The sequence below is a fragment of the Leucopleurus acutus genome (genome assembly GCF_964270905.1).
Source record: "Leucopleurus acutus genome assembly, chromosome: 19".
NCBI classification, from domain to species: domain Eukaryota; kingdom Metazoa; phylum Chordata; class Mammalia; order Artiodactyla; family Delphinidae; genus Leucopleurus; species Leucopleurus acutus.
In genome coordinates, this window is record NC_139161.1 from 27,325,722 (window position 1) to 27,342,549 (window position 16,828).

Below are 16,828 nucleotides of genomic sequence, written 5' to 3' on the forward strand. Positions count from 1 at the left end.
GCTTAGCTGCTCCGCGGCATGTGGGATTTTCCCAGACCAGGGCTCGAACCCGCGTCCCCTGCATTGGCAGGTGGATTCTTAACCACTGCACCACCAGGGAAGCCCCTGTCGTTTTATACTAGCCATTTTCTCAATTCTTATGTGAAATAATGTAGGAGTATAATAAATGTATACCTTATTATTTAAGATTACTAAAGAAGCATTATTTAAGATTTACTTATTATTTAAGATTATACTTTATTACCTAAGATTATTTAGAGAGAGAAAAATATAGTAAAATGTGCTTCTAACCTTAAATTTTCTCATTGACTGATAAAGTCTTCCAAGGTTTCCATAGTGTTTTGCAGTCTGTACATTAAATTCCCCAAAAGCTTTTTTAGCTAGCTGGAGTGAAGACAGGTGCAAATCATGAGCTTCTTGAAGCAATCTCTGTTCAGTTTCTTTATTATGACAGTCAATTGCAATCTCCTCTAAAATAAGTGCTGAATAAGAAGGCAATAAAATTAGTGCATTTCTAAACCATGTATCAAAGCTAATCAGAACATAAAATTTAAAACTAAATTTTACAGATGTTAGTTGTATATACTTATATATGCTTATGGTTTAGAACCATGAACCATATCCCATGCCACAGAACTGGTAAAGATGAAAGTATTCCATTTTAATGAAAAAATACACTTTTGGTCATTCTATTTTGCACAGTATAATGAATTTCAAATTTAAGAAAAACAATGGTATACAACAAATTATTTTGTAGAATTACTCTCTATTTTACCAGACCTGTTATGCTTTGCTGATGTGAATTTGTTGTTTAAGCAAATACAAGGAAGACAAGAATAAAGAGGCAAATTTTTTAAAGTTGTGAAAAAGTTGTCAAGGAGTACCTAAGCACTGCTGAAAATTTTGAAACCACACTTTGTAAATTATATAACCTTTAACCAAATACAACTAAAGAACTGGTTTCCTCCTAACTCACTTGACCAATCAAACCAGTCAAGAAGATAATTTAACTTCAAAGTCCCATTCAAGACCCTCAAATTCCATTTAAAGTCTTAAAAACACATATTCTTTTACCAGGCAATTTTATTTCTAGGAAAATTGTCCATGTGCACAAAAGTAAAAAGAGATTTAGTTCACTGTAGCATTTTTAAAGAACAAAAGGTTAAAAAACAATTTAAAGGTCCAATAAGACAGGTGAGGTTAAGAACATTAGAAAAAAGGATATATACCTACATGTACTGAAATGGGAAAATGTTGATAATATATTAATTGAACAAAGCAGATTACAGAACTAAAAAAAATTATTCACTCATTTCAGCATTTGAAGAAAGAAAAGTTTAAAAGAATATTCACCAAAATGTTGATTCTGGATCGATGAGATTTCAGGTAACTTAATTTTTCTCTTTTCTAACTTTTAATTTTTGACATTAATCGTGTATTACTTGCATGACTTTAAAAATGCAAACCTAGGGCTTCCCTGGTGGCGCAGTGGTTGAGAGTCCGCCTGCCGATGCAGGGGACACGGGTTTGTGCCCCGGTCAGGGAAGATCCCACATGCCGCGGAGCGGCTGGGCCCGTGGGCCATGGCCGCTGAGCCTGCGCGTCCGGAGCCTGTGCTTCGCGACGGGAGAGGCTGCAACAGTGAGAGGCCCGCGTAACGCAAAAAAAAAAAAAAAAAAAAAAGCAAACCTAGAGGGGAGGTAAAACCCAGTTCCAGAATTAAGGTAAAAGTTATCCAACATGCATGGAATTACCACATGGGTGACCCAATCATGTTGGCAAAATGAAAGCCTTGGTAGTGATTTGCAGAAGAGTTAATAAGAAAAGAAGAAAGTGGTATGTGGTAAGAGCCTTACAACATTAAGGGTAACCTGATATGAAACTGAGTTTCAGAAGCTTGCATGATAAAACTGAAGGTATGAGAAAAACCCATCTTCAGTTTCCTACCCTTGTCACTACCCAGTAATAATTTGTGATTCTTCCATCCTCTCCTCAAAAGAAAGGACTGACTGAATGAATGAATGAGTGAAAGGAAAGAGAGGAAGGAAGGTAGGAAAAGGTAAAGAAAGAGGCAAAAGAAATGTATTCTGGCCTATTAACAATGTTATATGAGAGATGTGAACAACCTTTCATTATGAACCACTGTAAATCCTTAGAGTTGTAGGCAAATACTTTAAATCAGTGAATTGGCTATTTTAGTAGTATGCAGTCTAATCCTGAGGAAATAAACAAATACCCCTATTTTATACCACATACCATCGATTTTAAAGTTATCAGAGAGTAGACATCTATTATAATTGACAGCGAAAGAAATCTTAAAAAAAAACATACATACATGTGTGTGTGTATATATATATATATATATATATGAGACTAGATTACAAAGGGTACCTTTCACCCTCTTTGAAGAAGCCAAAAGAAGATGATCTTCAGGTAGGATGTGGGTAATGATACCAATAGCTCTTTCTGCATGAAATCTGCAATACAGATAGATATACTCTGGCATTTCTTTTAAGTTACAAATAATTTAAGCATTAAAAAAAAATCACAATTTATAATACTGAATTTCTAAAACTATCTGTGGAAAAGGACCAGTTTTTTTTTTGTTTTAAAGTTCCAATCTTTCGTAGACTGAACTTTTAAACATCCAGTGGATTCCCATCTCCCTCAGAATCAACTGTGAAGTTGCTATCACAGCCTGTAAGGCTCAATATAATATGATCTTTCACTGGGCTACCTCTCTGACCTCATCTCCTACCATTCTCAGAAACAATCCCCTCTTTTCCTTCCAGGCACACGGGAACTGCAGTTTTCTGAACACGTAAAGCACGTGCTCACCTATAACTCTTGCACTCGCTTTACTGTCTCTCTGTAATGGCTGTCCCCTAAATATCCACATGGCTTACCCACACTGAAGTTTTTCCAGACCAGCCTATACAAAAGACCCTAAAAAATCTACCGTCACTCTTTAAACTCTTAGCTTACTTTATTCTCCTTCATAGCATGTATTCTCACCTGACATGTTTGGTTATTTGTTCATGGCCCATCTCGTCAAACAGAAAGCAAGCTGTTTGTCTATTTTATCTGCCAGAAAATCTCAAACAACTCCATGCCTTCTATTCCCAGCTTCCAGGTAATCATTAGTTTTCTCAGATCTGTCTTCCAGTTCACTGTCTCTTTAGTTGTGTCTAATCTGCTGTTTAACTTGTCTACTGAGTTTTAATGTCAATGACTATTTTCCAATTCCAGCTATTATAATGTTTTTTGTAATAAAAGTGCTTATTAAGACAATTCATACCAACACAATTCACCTATTTAAAGTGTACAATTGAAGGTTTTTAGTATATTACAGAGTTATGTACCCATCACAATTAATTTCAGAATATTTTCATCACCTCAGAAAGAAACCTTGTGCCCTTTAGGAGTCATTTCGTTTTCCTCCAACTCCACCAGCCCTAGGCAACCACCAACTTACTTTCTGTTTCTACTTGTTTGCCTGTATCTAGATAGTTCATATAAATGAAATTATACAATATGTGGTCCTTTGTAACTGGCTGCTTTCACTTAGCACAATGTTTTAAAGGTTCATTCATGCTGTAGGATGTATCAGTTGTTTTATTTTTTTAATTGAAGTATAGTTGATTTACAATGTTGTGTTAGTTTCAGGTGTATGGCCAAGTGATTCGGTTATACATACATATATATCTATTTTTTTTTCAGATTCCTTTTCCCTTATAGGTTATTACAAAATACTGAGTATAGTTCCCTCAGTTGTTTTGTTTTTAAATCTGCCTTTTTTCCTTCATTTTCCCTCCAAAATATTACTGATTCCTTCTTTTATATCAGCGCCAGCACATTTTTTTCTGTAAAGGGCCATATAGTAAATATCTCAGATTATGCGGCTACACTCTGTCCCAACTACTCAACTCTGCTGTTACAGCATAAAAGCAACCATAGATAATACATGAGTGCATGAGCACTGCTATGTTCCAATAAACCTTTATTTTGCCTTCAGGCCATAGTATGCCAACCCGTTTTATATCTTTAAACATTTAAGAAACCTTACTTTATAGTATCAGCCATAAAGTTCTGTTAACTGATATTTTTAGTGTTCTAATCTTGATCATTATGTCTGCTGACTCACCCATGGGGGAAATGTTCCCTTATTTAAATATTTTTTATGATGAGTTCATCTCAGGTACAGCTAGATCTATGGGAAGTCTGTATGGCTTGGACGGAAGGTTAATTATTTCCAAGAGTTTTGCATTTTCTCCTGAAAAGCATCCCAGGAGAACTAGCAGTCCCAAAGTGCTTCTTAATGTTTTCCTCAGTTTGGGGGTTCCTGCATGCATGATGCCCAAACACAACGTAGACATCTATAAATTATAAATTCCCCTGTGAGGCTCCTTTCTTTTTCAACTGAGGGCCCAACTTAAGTTGGACAAATTTCCATGTCACCTCTCTTGCCAGTGGGCAGTTTTTTCCCCTAGTCTACTCTTTCTCCGAGGGTGTAGCCTTGATCTTGGCTTCATGTGAGGGTTTCACTTCTAAGCCACAGCTTCCTATGGGCTAAATGCCTTGTCTCTTAAACCCAGGATTGCTGTTCAACCAAGGTTACAGAAACTTCTAAGCCTTCTAAGCCTTTCCACCCCAGAACACTCATCCTGTAGTTCATGCCTACCCTTTTTGGATTTTAGTCCATTACTGGTCCTTGGGGATTTCTTCTCTATCTTACAAGCTCAGTTATGCATTTAAAAAGATGATTGTTACATTATTCAGTATTTCTGCATGTTATGAGCAAGTTTTTAGGTTAAGTCTGTCATTTAACCAGACACTACTGTATTAGTCAAAGAAAAATTACTGAAGGAGACACTTAAAAAATCAGTCATATTCTATATGGAGATCTATGTCTCAACATTAAACCACATAAGAGCTAAACAAATGGCTTATAAATTGATATGATTTTAAATGACTTCAAGAACATTTTAGGTATCTTGTTCAAGTTCCAGGAGGACAAATTTAATCCATAAGATACACTGAAAAGTATTGCATTAGGAAAAAACAAAACAAAATATAGCAACAGTATTTAATCCCTCACTGAAAAGGAAAGTGGAACTTACAGTGCATTGTCAAATTTCCCAGAGCTATACTGGTGAACATAAGAAGAATAAGCCAAGTCTTCATGAGCTGTTGCTACATGGATATTTTTGCCACCAAACACTGACTGCCGAATGTCAAGGGCTGCCTGAAAGAGTCATGAGAATAACTGGTAATACTGTGAATCCTTAAAAGACACTACCCAGTTAAATTAAGCATCCTAGTAATTTAAATATAGATTCTATATACTCAATCCCATCAGTTTTGAAAAAAGTCCTGCTGTATTTAAATCACAACAGAACATAAAATTCACCTACAGCCTGATTTTCTAAAGAGTAAGTTTGACTTAAAAGGCAATGGCTTAATAATAAAATCATTCACATGTCTTAGGAATTACATTAGTGTTTTTCTCTATGTCCTCTTCAGAAGTAAACTATAAAATCAAGGATACCTTGTCCAGAGTGATGGCATAACACATCATTTTCCTGAGACTGACCGAGATAAGGCCTAAAATAATTGCTATCAAGCCTCCTTGCTACTACAAAGGCAGCTATAATGATTTGAGCTAAATCAACAACAAAGACAAGCCATCATCTCGGTAAATGAAAAATGGAAAACTACTCTTAAATACTGACCCACAACCCCCGAACTTTTTTCCTGGATCATACTCTTTAATTCCTAAAACATTAAGTTTTAAGCCTTCTAGGTATTATTTAGTAAAATAACGGAGTACCATATATGAGGAAGGACTCAGAAAGAGTTATTTTTAGACAGTGGTTTATACATCACAAATTACAGGTCAGCAAGTCAATTTAGGTTGAAAGAAAAAAAGTGTAACTATTAACATACCTGATAAATTGCAACAGACTGACAGATATTATCTACATTGAGTAAGTAGAACCCATAATCTAGCAGTGTATCAGAATATTTTGGGTGTTTGGATCCAAAATGATCCCTATAAAAAGATACAAAACTATTAGGATATAAAGTAGAAAGAAACAATTTGAAATGGTATTTTTAATAACAATCACCTACCGTGCCAAATACACTGCATGCTTAATTAACTGTTCTGCCTTCTTAAATTCACGTTTTACAACACAAGCCTAAAGATAAAGTGAAAAATTGTTAAATAACTCTGAAACAGTTAATTAGTGTGTTGAAACAAGTATGGCTTATACTGATATAGTCAAACTATAATGGTTGAAAAAAGCATCTTCAAACATAAATAGAATGGTCCTATTTGTAATTTCTTTCCTTCCAAGTATTTGAAAATTCCATTATAAACAGATCTGTACATACCCTGGGAAATTACAAAACTTAAAATTTTGATAGTCATGCCCAGAACAAACCTGTTATAACAAAGTTACCTTAAAAAGCTGGTATATTCCCATCCTTACATATTATTAAAACAGAGGCGGGGAGGGTTCACCGTATTATTTTCTAAGGTACTTATTTATATCCCCGTTCTACAGTGGCTTACAACTATTTTGTAGTTTTCCATCTAATAACTTTTAAATGCACAGAATTCCAAGTATTCCTATTACTTCTTAAAATATTTTGATTCATGAGACAGCCAGTAGTCTTTACCTGTAAATATTATTTGCATACAGAAATGTAAATCTTGCATATATATTAAGCTGTCTTTATAGTAAATGTATATTCAATGTTTTAATTAAAAACATATTAATGCCTCTTCTAGCTCTAATAATAACCTGAATATTTATGCTGTTTACTTGCTCTAAAATGACTTATTTCATAAATTTCGCAGAAATCTTAAACTCTTCTAAATCTATAATTTTAGAATAATTCTTCTAATTGAAATTTCCATAAGTAAAACCAACCAAAATGGAATATTCAAAACTGAAAAACCTCTGGGTAGAAAGAGTATATCTGAAAAGTACATCAATGCTTCAAAGCCTCAGTGTACCAAAGCAGCAATTTTTAAATATTACTAAATGGCTTCAAAGACTTAATGCATTTTTTTTTACAGAGTAAGAAGAAAACTAGAGTAAAAATCAAATAAGTATTGCCTACCAAGTGAAGAAAAAAAAGCTATCACACTGTGACACTGCCAATACTGTGACTAAAAGATTTAATACCAGGCTATTTTTTAGGAGAAAAGTGATGAAAACCTATACAACCATGACAAAAGGAATTCAGGTTGCTGTAAAGGTTTAAGAAAGAAGCCAGACTTCTAAAACTGAGCAGAAAAACTTAGAAAATAGACTTTGTTATCCATGAGTATCCAATACCTGATTTGTTAAATAGTAGGTTAATTTACACAAATTTAAAGCTTACTAAATCCTATAATCCATTTAATAATTTCAACATTATATTCACCTTAGAAGCTTGTCTTAAAACATCCACCACGACTTTGACTGGTAAACCTGTTGTGATTTCTTTCATTGCCTCAATGCACCATTTGTACGCCTAAAAAATATTTACAGAAGAGCAAAACCTGTGATATATCAAATTGACAATATTTAATGAAGTGATTATGAATTTTTCCTGCAAGCTTACAAGTACTTGAATAAGAACACATATAAAATATTTACACTTAAAATTTTCTCTCAGAGGCTGAGTCTTGAAAGTGTAAGTTTGTTACATTTTTCTTTGGATATGCGACACATATTCAGGAAATCAGAGGCATGTTCTCCATGTTCTTTGTGGCCCAGAAGCCTTTGCATATACCGTTCCTTCTGCCTTAAAATACATTCCCCTCTGCCCTCCGACCCCTTAAACCACCTAAGTTGTCCTTCAGGTTTCAGCCCTAGGCTAGGTTTCCTGTACTTTCCTTCCCCTACTGTAACACTTATTATTTTGTATCTTAATTGCTTGTTTAGTTGAGTGCTTACTTTGTGCCAATTATTGTTCTAAGCACTTAATGTGCACTAACACACACATTTAATTGACACAACATCCCTTTGAGATATCTACTATTATTATAGGAAAACGAGGTGCAGAGAGGTTAAGTACTAGGCAATGTGCTGGCACATAGGTATCTATCGGGGAGCACAACAGAAAATGTCCTTCGTCTCCTAGTGCTTAGTGGGGAAAAAAAGCAAAATAAATTACTTTATAGATAGTAAGAACTGCTTCAAAGAAACAAAATAATATTATGAAGGGATCACAAAAAACGTGGGGAAAACAAACTGAAAATATTAGAAAGTAAACATTTGTTTTCCTCTGTAAGCTTCCATCTCTTCCATTCCACCTAAAAGATGTAGCTATTCAGAAGCAATTTTGATACAAAAAGGAAATATATGAGATTTAGGCCAAAAAACCTGATTTGTTTGTAAGATACTAAATAAGCTGATTTTGTTCCAGAATAAGAAGGTTAAAATCTATGGTAAGTTGTAAGTAATACTGCTTTTAAAATATTTACTGCCCCTCCTCGGGGAAAGATAAAGTTCCCTTCCACATTAAAGACAAGAATGGTTATGTGAGTTCCTTTAGCCAAAATATTAATTAAAATATAAGCGGAGGTGAAACATGGCATTTCTGGGAGAAAGCTCTAAGAACCAGTAATCCCTTCCCCATAATGCTTCTGCCTCTGCTCAAGGCTGGTAATGTTCTAGATACAGGCTGTTCCACAACGCAGGGTTTTGATCAAAGTATAGATGGGATGTTAAGCAGAGCCACAGAGATCCCAAGATGGGATGTAGCATGAGCAAGAAATAAACTTTTATTATTCCAAGTCAGTGCTGTTTGGAGGTTGATACTACCTTAGCATAACCTAGCCTACATGGACTAATAACAGAATATGGTGATAATTCATCAAACTATTGATATATCCTCAAGATTTGTGTACTTTTCTGTAGATACAATGACAAATTTATAAACTATCAAGATTATCCAAGAAACATCTATAGACTTAAATATTCCTCATGAATGTGCGAGTTGCAAAGATCATGAATAAGACACATTACGACACCCCAATTCAAATGTTCAGAAAGAAAATAACCGTCAATTAAATAGTAACTGCCTAGTAAAGAAAGTGGAAACTGGTGGGACTTCCCTGGTGGTCCAGTGGGTAAGACTCTGCCCTCCCAATGCAGGAGCCCTGGGTTCGATCCCTGGATGGGGAACTAGATCCCACATGAGGCAACTATGAGCCCACATGCCGCAACTAAACACGCTGCAGCAAGGATCCTGACTGCCGCAATGAAGACCCAGTGCAGCCAAAATAAGTAAATAAATAAAAATAAATATTAAAAAAAGAAAGAAAGAAAGTGGAAACTGGTGAATAAAAGGTACTTTTCTTCCACTGAATACATTGGTGAGTCTGGACATATTAAGGTGGGTCTGGAGCTGAGTACATGAGTAAAAAATGGCAAGACATGACTCACTTTATAGAACAGAAAGAAGGATGCAGGGCAGTATGAAAAACGAGGATGAAAAGAAACAATGAAAGAGGAAACAGAGATGGCCAAGATGAGGAGGACATATGCAGAGAGATAAAAAGATGGTGGGGCACCTGAAGAATTTTTTTTTCTTTTGGGTGTACCATGCGGCTTGCGGGATCTTAGCTCCTCAATCAGGGACTGAACCCGGGGCCCCGGCAATGAAAGCACTGAGCCCTAACCACTGGACTGCCAGGCAATTCCCAGAAGAACTTTTAAGGTAGGTATTTCTAATACTTGAACTGTTGCTGTTTACTTCATTCTCATTTCTAGTAAAGGCTATCCACACAAAGGCCCTCTGTGAATGGGGTTCTTTGTTTTTGGTGTGTGGAAATCATAGAAAGGGGCCAAATTCTATATCTGGCTCAATAAGCTATGGAATAGTCTGCATAAAAGGGGCGGCAAAATAATCCATCGACAGAACGAGTTCAGCAGACACAGGAACTCAGCATCAAAAATAACCGAAGAGCTTACATAAACCTCCTGAGAAAATTGAGGCATGCTGATAAGGATTTTAGATTTTAACACATACACTTAATGACTTAAAAAAATTTCCCCCCAACTTTATTGACGTACAACTGACAAATAAAAATTGTATATATTTAAGGTGTTCATGATGACTTGATATACATATACGCTGTGAAATGATTATCACTATCTATTTAACACATCCATCACCTCACACTGTTACCTTTTTTGTGTGTGATGAGCACACTTAAGATCTACTCTTAGCAAATTTCAAATACACAATACAGTATTAACTCTAGTCACCACACTGTACGTTAGATCCTCAGAACTTACTCATCTTATAATGAATTGTTAAGCTTTCAAAAATAGTTAATGTAAACAATGAGGCATGCCTATTAGAATGGCAAAAATCTAAAACACTGACAACACCAAATGCTAGCAAGGATATGGAGCAACAGGAGCTCTCATTCATCGCTGGTGGGATGTACACTGGTACAGACAGTTTGGCAGCTCCTTAAAAAACTTATACTCTCACCATACAATTCAACAAATGCATTCCCTGATGATACCCCTTAGATATTAAAAGCAGGATGATCCTAGCACTGGGATTGTAAACATCACTTCACAATTATTCTAGAATTCTCCAGTTTCACTTCTAATGGTGACTTTCTTTTAAATATGGAACATACACGTATTTATATTACAGGGTAAAAATTGAGATAGGGATAATTTTAAAATATGAAAGCTAAATGACAGCTATCTAGCAGCATAAAGTAATTATGATATTCTTCCATAAATAAAGGAGTTAAGCTTACACAGCTCACTTCTCAACTATGTATTCATTAGCTCCAAAGCCTTAATTTAACAGTATAAAGCCAAGAATGAGGCTATCTTTCTCATAATGAAGAGACAGAAGCAAAACAATGCAATAAAGTATAAATAAAATCTAGGATCCCACTGAAATGAATGCCTTCAAGTTATGAGAATTCACCCAGAGCTACACATCCAATAAAAAAGCACCTATTAAAGGTTCATTTAACAGAGCATGCCCTCAAAATAATTTATGCAGAGATACATTTGGTCAAATTAAAAACAAAAACAGGCTCTAAACTGTATATGTATGTTTCAAATCCATCTCACAGAATAATCCTTTTGCGTAATTTAAAATATTCCATTACAAATGTATATTGCTTTAAGTAAACCTAATATGTCAAAATGAGATCTATTAAAACAAATATGACATTTTATGATTTATCTTTTGTTTTATAGATACTTACTGGTCACAGTGAAATGTTCTTCAAAACACTCACCTCGGGCTTCCCTGGTGGTGCAGTGGTTAAGAGTCTGCCTGCCAATGCGGGGGACGCGGGTTCGAGTCCTGGTCCGGGAAGATCCCACATGCCGCCCGTATGCAGCAACCAAGGCCCAACGCAGCCAAAAATAATAAAATAAAAAAAAAACAAAAAACAAACAAAAAAAACACTCACCTCATCATAGTGACTTTTTGCAAATAGGAGTGCACACAGTTCTCCATAGAGTGCAGCTCTGTTTGCTTGCTGGCCATGTTTTGAGAGTTTATCCATGTATGTCTGAGCTAACTTAAATGTTTCTTCACCCAAATGATATTTGCAGTTTCCATTTCGCACATGAAGCAATCTGCAGAAGCACAAATAACATTACTCTATTTCTGATAGCTATTTCCAGCATGGGAGAACTGATAACCTCTTACTGATCACTATGTAGCACCCAAATGAGTTAAGGTCGCGAGACAGAAGAAATGAGGCAGCACTGGAAAACAACCATCCAGCTGAAGCTGGGACCAACTAATGCACAGAAAAAAGTATATGCTCGTTCCAGAAAGCTACCTATGGTTATCTCATCCAACTTTGATTCCTTATCTTCTCTAAATATTTTGTGTATTTGTGACTTACCATGTGCTACATCTATCACTTAATTCTTTTTGTTCCAAATCCCAAAGTAATGCAGTTTCATTATAAAAAATTTGGAAAACAATGAAGACAATAAAAATCAACATGAAATTCTATTACCTACCATTACTTTCCATTCTTTTTTTTAGTATATTCGTGCAACCCTTGATCAGTTACCACTCATTTTATGTTGCTTCATAAAAGTTGTTTTTACTTATCTTTCCAGTAAGATAAGTTCACTGAAAATAGTGGTACTGCCAGTTCTTTCTTTTATAACCTTTATCCTCTATGGTGGAAAAATACAGAATTCTTTACACAAAGTATCTGTAAAACCATGCTATCTAGTTGTTGTTGGTTTTTTAAAAATATTTATTTATTTAGGCTGCACTGGGTCTTAGTTGTGGCACGTGGGATCTTTAGTTGCGGCATGCGGACTCTTAGTTGCGTCATGTGAACTCATAGTTACAGCATGCATGTGGGATCTAGTTCCCCAACCAGGGATCGAACCCGGACACCCCGAACTGGAAGTGCAGAATGTTACCCACTGGACCACCAAGGAAGTCCCAAAACCATGCTACCTAGTGATATGTAAGAGTAGTAAAATGCTTTAGGTCAAGATAGCAACAGACTATACATCTGTACAGACCATACAAGACAGGAGAACAGAGTGAGGACTGGACATATATTTATGTATCTATTATAATGTTGGCTAAAACATTATGTCCATATATCATGCTAAACATTATGTCCATATATCATGACAATTTTCTGAAAATGCTCAGCCCTGAGATGGAACAAAATATAAACGTAATTTAAAAGAAAACCAAGTATTAAAAAAAGAAAACCAAGTATGAAGAGGTTAGGAAGCATTCTTCAGGAGTATTAAATAAAACCCAGATACTTAAAATCTAATTTTTATATCTATTCCAAAAATATTAACAGATCAATGACCCAAGATGAGAAACACTCTTAACAATCTTCTAATGTCTATCATTCCATTGTACAGTGAGACAAAAGAGAGTACTTTTAATTTACTTTTTTAAAAATTGAAGTCCAGCTGATTTACAATGTTGTGTTAATTACTGCTATACAGCAAAGTGACTCTGTTATACATATATACATACATATATATATATATACACACATTCTTTTTCATATTCTTTTCCATTATGGTTTAATCACAGGATACTGAATATAGTTCCCTGTACTATACAGTAAGACCTGTTGTTTATCCATTCTATATATACCAGTTTGCATCTGCTAATCACAAACTCCCAATCCATCCCTCTCCCGCTCCCCTCCCCCCTTGGCAGCCACCAGTCTATTCTAAAAGAGAGTAATTTTAAATTATCAGTACTATTCAATAAGGTGGCAAATATTACACAATGCCACTGTGTATCCTCCCAACACTCACAATACAGTTACCTGCTTTTAGAAAAGACTAAAGCCCTCAAATAAAATAATACAGTATTGAAGTTAATAAAAAGTTCTGGGGACTTCCCTGGTGGCCCAGTGATTAAGAATCAGACTTCCAATGCAGGGGACGTGGGCTCGATCCCTGGTCGAGGAACTAAGACCCCACATGCCGCAGGGTAACTAAGCCTGCATGCCACAACTACTGAGCCTGAGCACTCTGGAGCCCGAGTACCACAACCAGAGAGCCCGCACACCACAACTACTGAGCCCACACGCCACAACCAGAGAAGCCCGCATACTGCAGTGAAGAAGAATCTGCACACCACAACGAAGACCCAGTGTGGCCAAAAAAAATCTGAATCGAGTATCTTTTATATTACAAAATTTCTACTTAAAGAAGAAATAAATATAATTATCAGGCAACTCTAGAATGGTGAGTTGATTAGATTTATATTTTAAAGCAGAAATATAAAAGTAGAAAAAATATGTTTTGTATACAGGCAACCTTTCATGCTAAAGTAAGTATACTCATACAGAATAAAGAGACAATATCACTTGACAGTCAAATTGCTGATCTAATGACCAAGCAGTCTGCAATGATCCCTGTCACTATGAAAAAAAAGTGAAATCTAGTAAAATATTATAGTAAAAAGAAATATATACTTCAGATGATAAAGTTTTCAGAGACTCTCATAGTCAAGTATTGACTGAACACCTATATGTGCCAGTCATTTCTATTTCTCTAGGTGCAAGGGATCTAGTGGTAAACAGGAGAGAAAGACTCCATGATCATAAGAAGCTTCATTCTAATAACGGAGGCACTATACAATGGGGGAAAGACAGCCTCTTCAATAAATGGTGTTGAGAAAACTGGACAGCTACATGCAAAAGAATCAAACTGGACTACTTGCTTATACCATAAAAAATAAATTCAAAATGGATTAAAGGCTTAAGTGTTAAGTCTTGAAACCACAAAACTTCTAGAAGAAAACATAGGTAGTAAGCTCTCTGACATCAGTCTTAGTAATTTTTTTTTTTTGGATATATCTCCTCAGGCAAGGGAAACAAAATCAAAAGTAAACAAATGGGACCACATCAAACTACAAAGCTTTTGCACAGCAAGGAAAACTATCAAAAACCCAAAAAGGCCACCTACTGAATGGGAGAGGATACTTGCAAACAATGCATCTGGTAAGGGGTTAATATCCAAAATATACAAAGAACCCATAAAACTCAACATCAACAAAACAAACAACCCGATTAATAAATGGGCAAAGATCCTGGGTATTTACCCAAAGAAAACAAAAACACTAATTAGAAAAGATATACGCACCCCTATGCTCACTGCAGCATTATTTACAACAGCCAAAATATGGAAGCTACTTAAGTGCCCATCAACAGATAATGGATAAAGAAGATGTGATATATATACACGATGGAATATTAGCCATAAAAAAGAATGAAACCTTGCCATCTATAACAACATGGATGGAACCAGAGGGTATTATGCCAAGTGAAATAAGTCAGACAGAGAAAGACAAATACTGTATGACTTCACTTATAGGTGGAATCTAAAAAACAAAACAAATGAACATAACAAAACAGAAACAGAGTTACAGACAAAGACAATGAACAGGTGGTTACCAGAGGGGAAGGGGGTAGGGAAAGAAATAGGTGAGGGAGATTAAGAGGTGCAAACTTCCAGCTGCAAAATAAATGAGTCACAGGTATGAAATGTGCAGTAGGGGGAATACAGTCAATAACTGTAATATCTTTGTATGGTGACACATTGTAACTAGACTTATCTGGTGATCATTTGAGTTGTACAGAAATATCGAATCACTATGTTGTGTAACAGGAACTAACATAGTGTTGTAGGTCAATTATACATCAAAAACAAACTCATTGAAAAAGAGATTTGTGATTAACAAAGGTAAGAGGTGGGGGGGAGGGGGAATCGGATGAAGGCAGACAAAAAGTACAAACTTCCAGTTATAAGATAAATAAGTACTAGGGATATAATTTATAACATGATAAATTAACACTACTGTATGTTATATATGAAAGTTGTTAAGAGTTAACTCTTAAGAATTTTCCTCACAAGGAAAAAATTTTTTTCTATTTCTTTAATTTTGTATCTGTATGAGATGATAGATGCTCACTAAATTTGTGATAATCATTTCGCAATGTAACTAAGTCAAATCATTTTGTTGTACACCTTAAACTTACACAGTGCTATATGTCAATTGTATCTCAATAAAGCTGGAAGAAAAAAAAGCTTCATTCTAGTGGGGAAAAGTGTATTAGGCAGACACACACCAATTAAGTAAGACAAAGATAAATGCTACGAAGATGATAAAAACGGGGTGATATGATCAAAGCCTTCTTAAAAGAAGGGCTTAGGGTAGATAGGAAAGAATTCTCTTGCAGAGGTAACATTTGAGTTGACACTTAACGATGAAGAGGCAATCATGGGGGAAGCATGTTCCAAAAAGAAGGAATAATGAGTGCAAAGGCCCTGAGAAAGGGAAAAAAGTTCTGGCATAATCAAAGAACAGTAAGAAGGCCAATGTGTCTGGAATATTTTGAATAACAGATTATATAAAGAGAGATGAGAAAGTAGAGAAAAGAAAGATTTTTATAGGGTCTTACTGGCCATGGTAAGTCATTTTGGTTGCAAAAGTGAGATTACTTGATTTATGCTGTAGAACAACGCTATCTAATAGAACTTCCTGAAATGTTCTATACCTGCTCTGCTCAATTTGGTAGCCACAAGCGGCTACTGAGTATCTGAAATCTGCCTAGTGTGACTGAGGACTGACTTTAAATTTTTAACTTAATTAATTTTTTTTTTAATTTTTAAAATTTATTTATTTTTGGTTGCATTGTGTCTTCGTTGCTGTGTGCGGGCTTTCTTTAATTGTGGCAAGCGGGATCTACTCTTTGTTGCGGTGCACGGGCTTCTCACTGCAGTGGCTTCTCTTGTTGTGGAGCACGGGCTCTAGGTGCGTGGGCTTCAGTAACTGTGGCACGTGAGCTCAGTAGTTGTGGCGCATGGGCTTAGTTTCTCCGTGGCATGTGGGATCTTCCCGGACCAGGGCTCGAACCGGTGTCCCCTGCATTGGCAGCATATTGTTAACCACTGCACCACCAGGGAAGTCCCATAATGTTAATTTAAATAGTCACATATGGTTAATGGCTACCATACTGAACAGTGCAACTCTACAAAGATTGCTCTGGTTGCAGTGTGGAGAATGGATTATAGTAAAGCCAAGAGCGGAAGCAAGGCAACCAGGACAGAAGATATTACAACAGCCCAGAAAAAAAACCCTTGAGAAAAAAAGGATTGGTATAAGAAATACAGATTTGATAGTTATCCAAATGGCTGAATGAGAAAAAAGTTAAATTTAGAGAATGAAAAGAACAGTGCTCACCAATCATTTCTACAATACTAAGAACTGCATTTCCAGCAAACTTCACTATAGGTATTCTGCCTAAAAATTAGTTTCTGGAAAT

At 35.7% G+C, this 16,828-nt stretch overlaps 1 protein-coding gene across 1 annotated transcript in view; it reads right to left on the reverse strand.

Moving 5' to 3' along the window:
- Positions 1-16,828, reverse strand: part of APPBP2 (amyloid beta precursor protein binding protein 2) — a 62,367-nt gene that overhangs the window by 3,957 nt on the left and 41,582 nt on the right. Inside the window, exons 5-11 of the mRNA XM_082859922.1 lie at positions 11,456-11,624; positions 7,438-7,527; positions 6,133-6,200; positions 5,947-6,052; positions 5,121-5,245; positions 2,392-2,477; positions 292-482 (exon numbers count right to left, since the gene is read on the reverse strand). Coding sequence (XP_082716048.1) covers positions 292-482; positions 2,392-2,477; positions 5,121-5,245; positions 5,947-6,052; positions 6,133-6,200; positions 7,438-7,527; positions 11,456-11,624 — 835 coding nt within the window. The remainder of the gene's footprint in view (positions 1-291; positions 483-2,391; positions 2,478-5,120; positions 5,246-5,946; positions 6,053-6,132; positions 6,201-7,437; positions 7,528-11,455; positions 11,625-16,828) is intronic.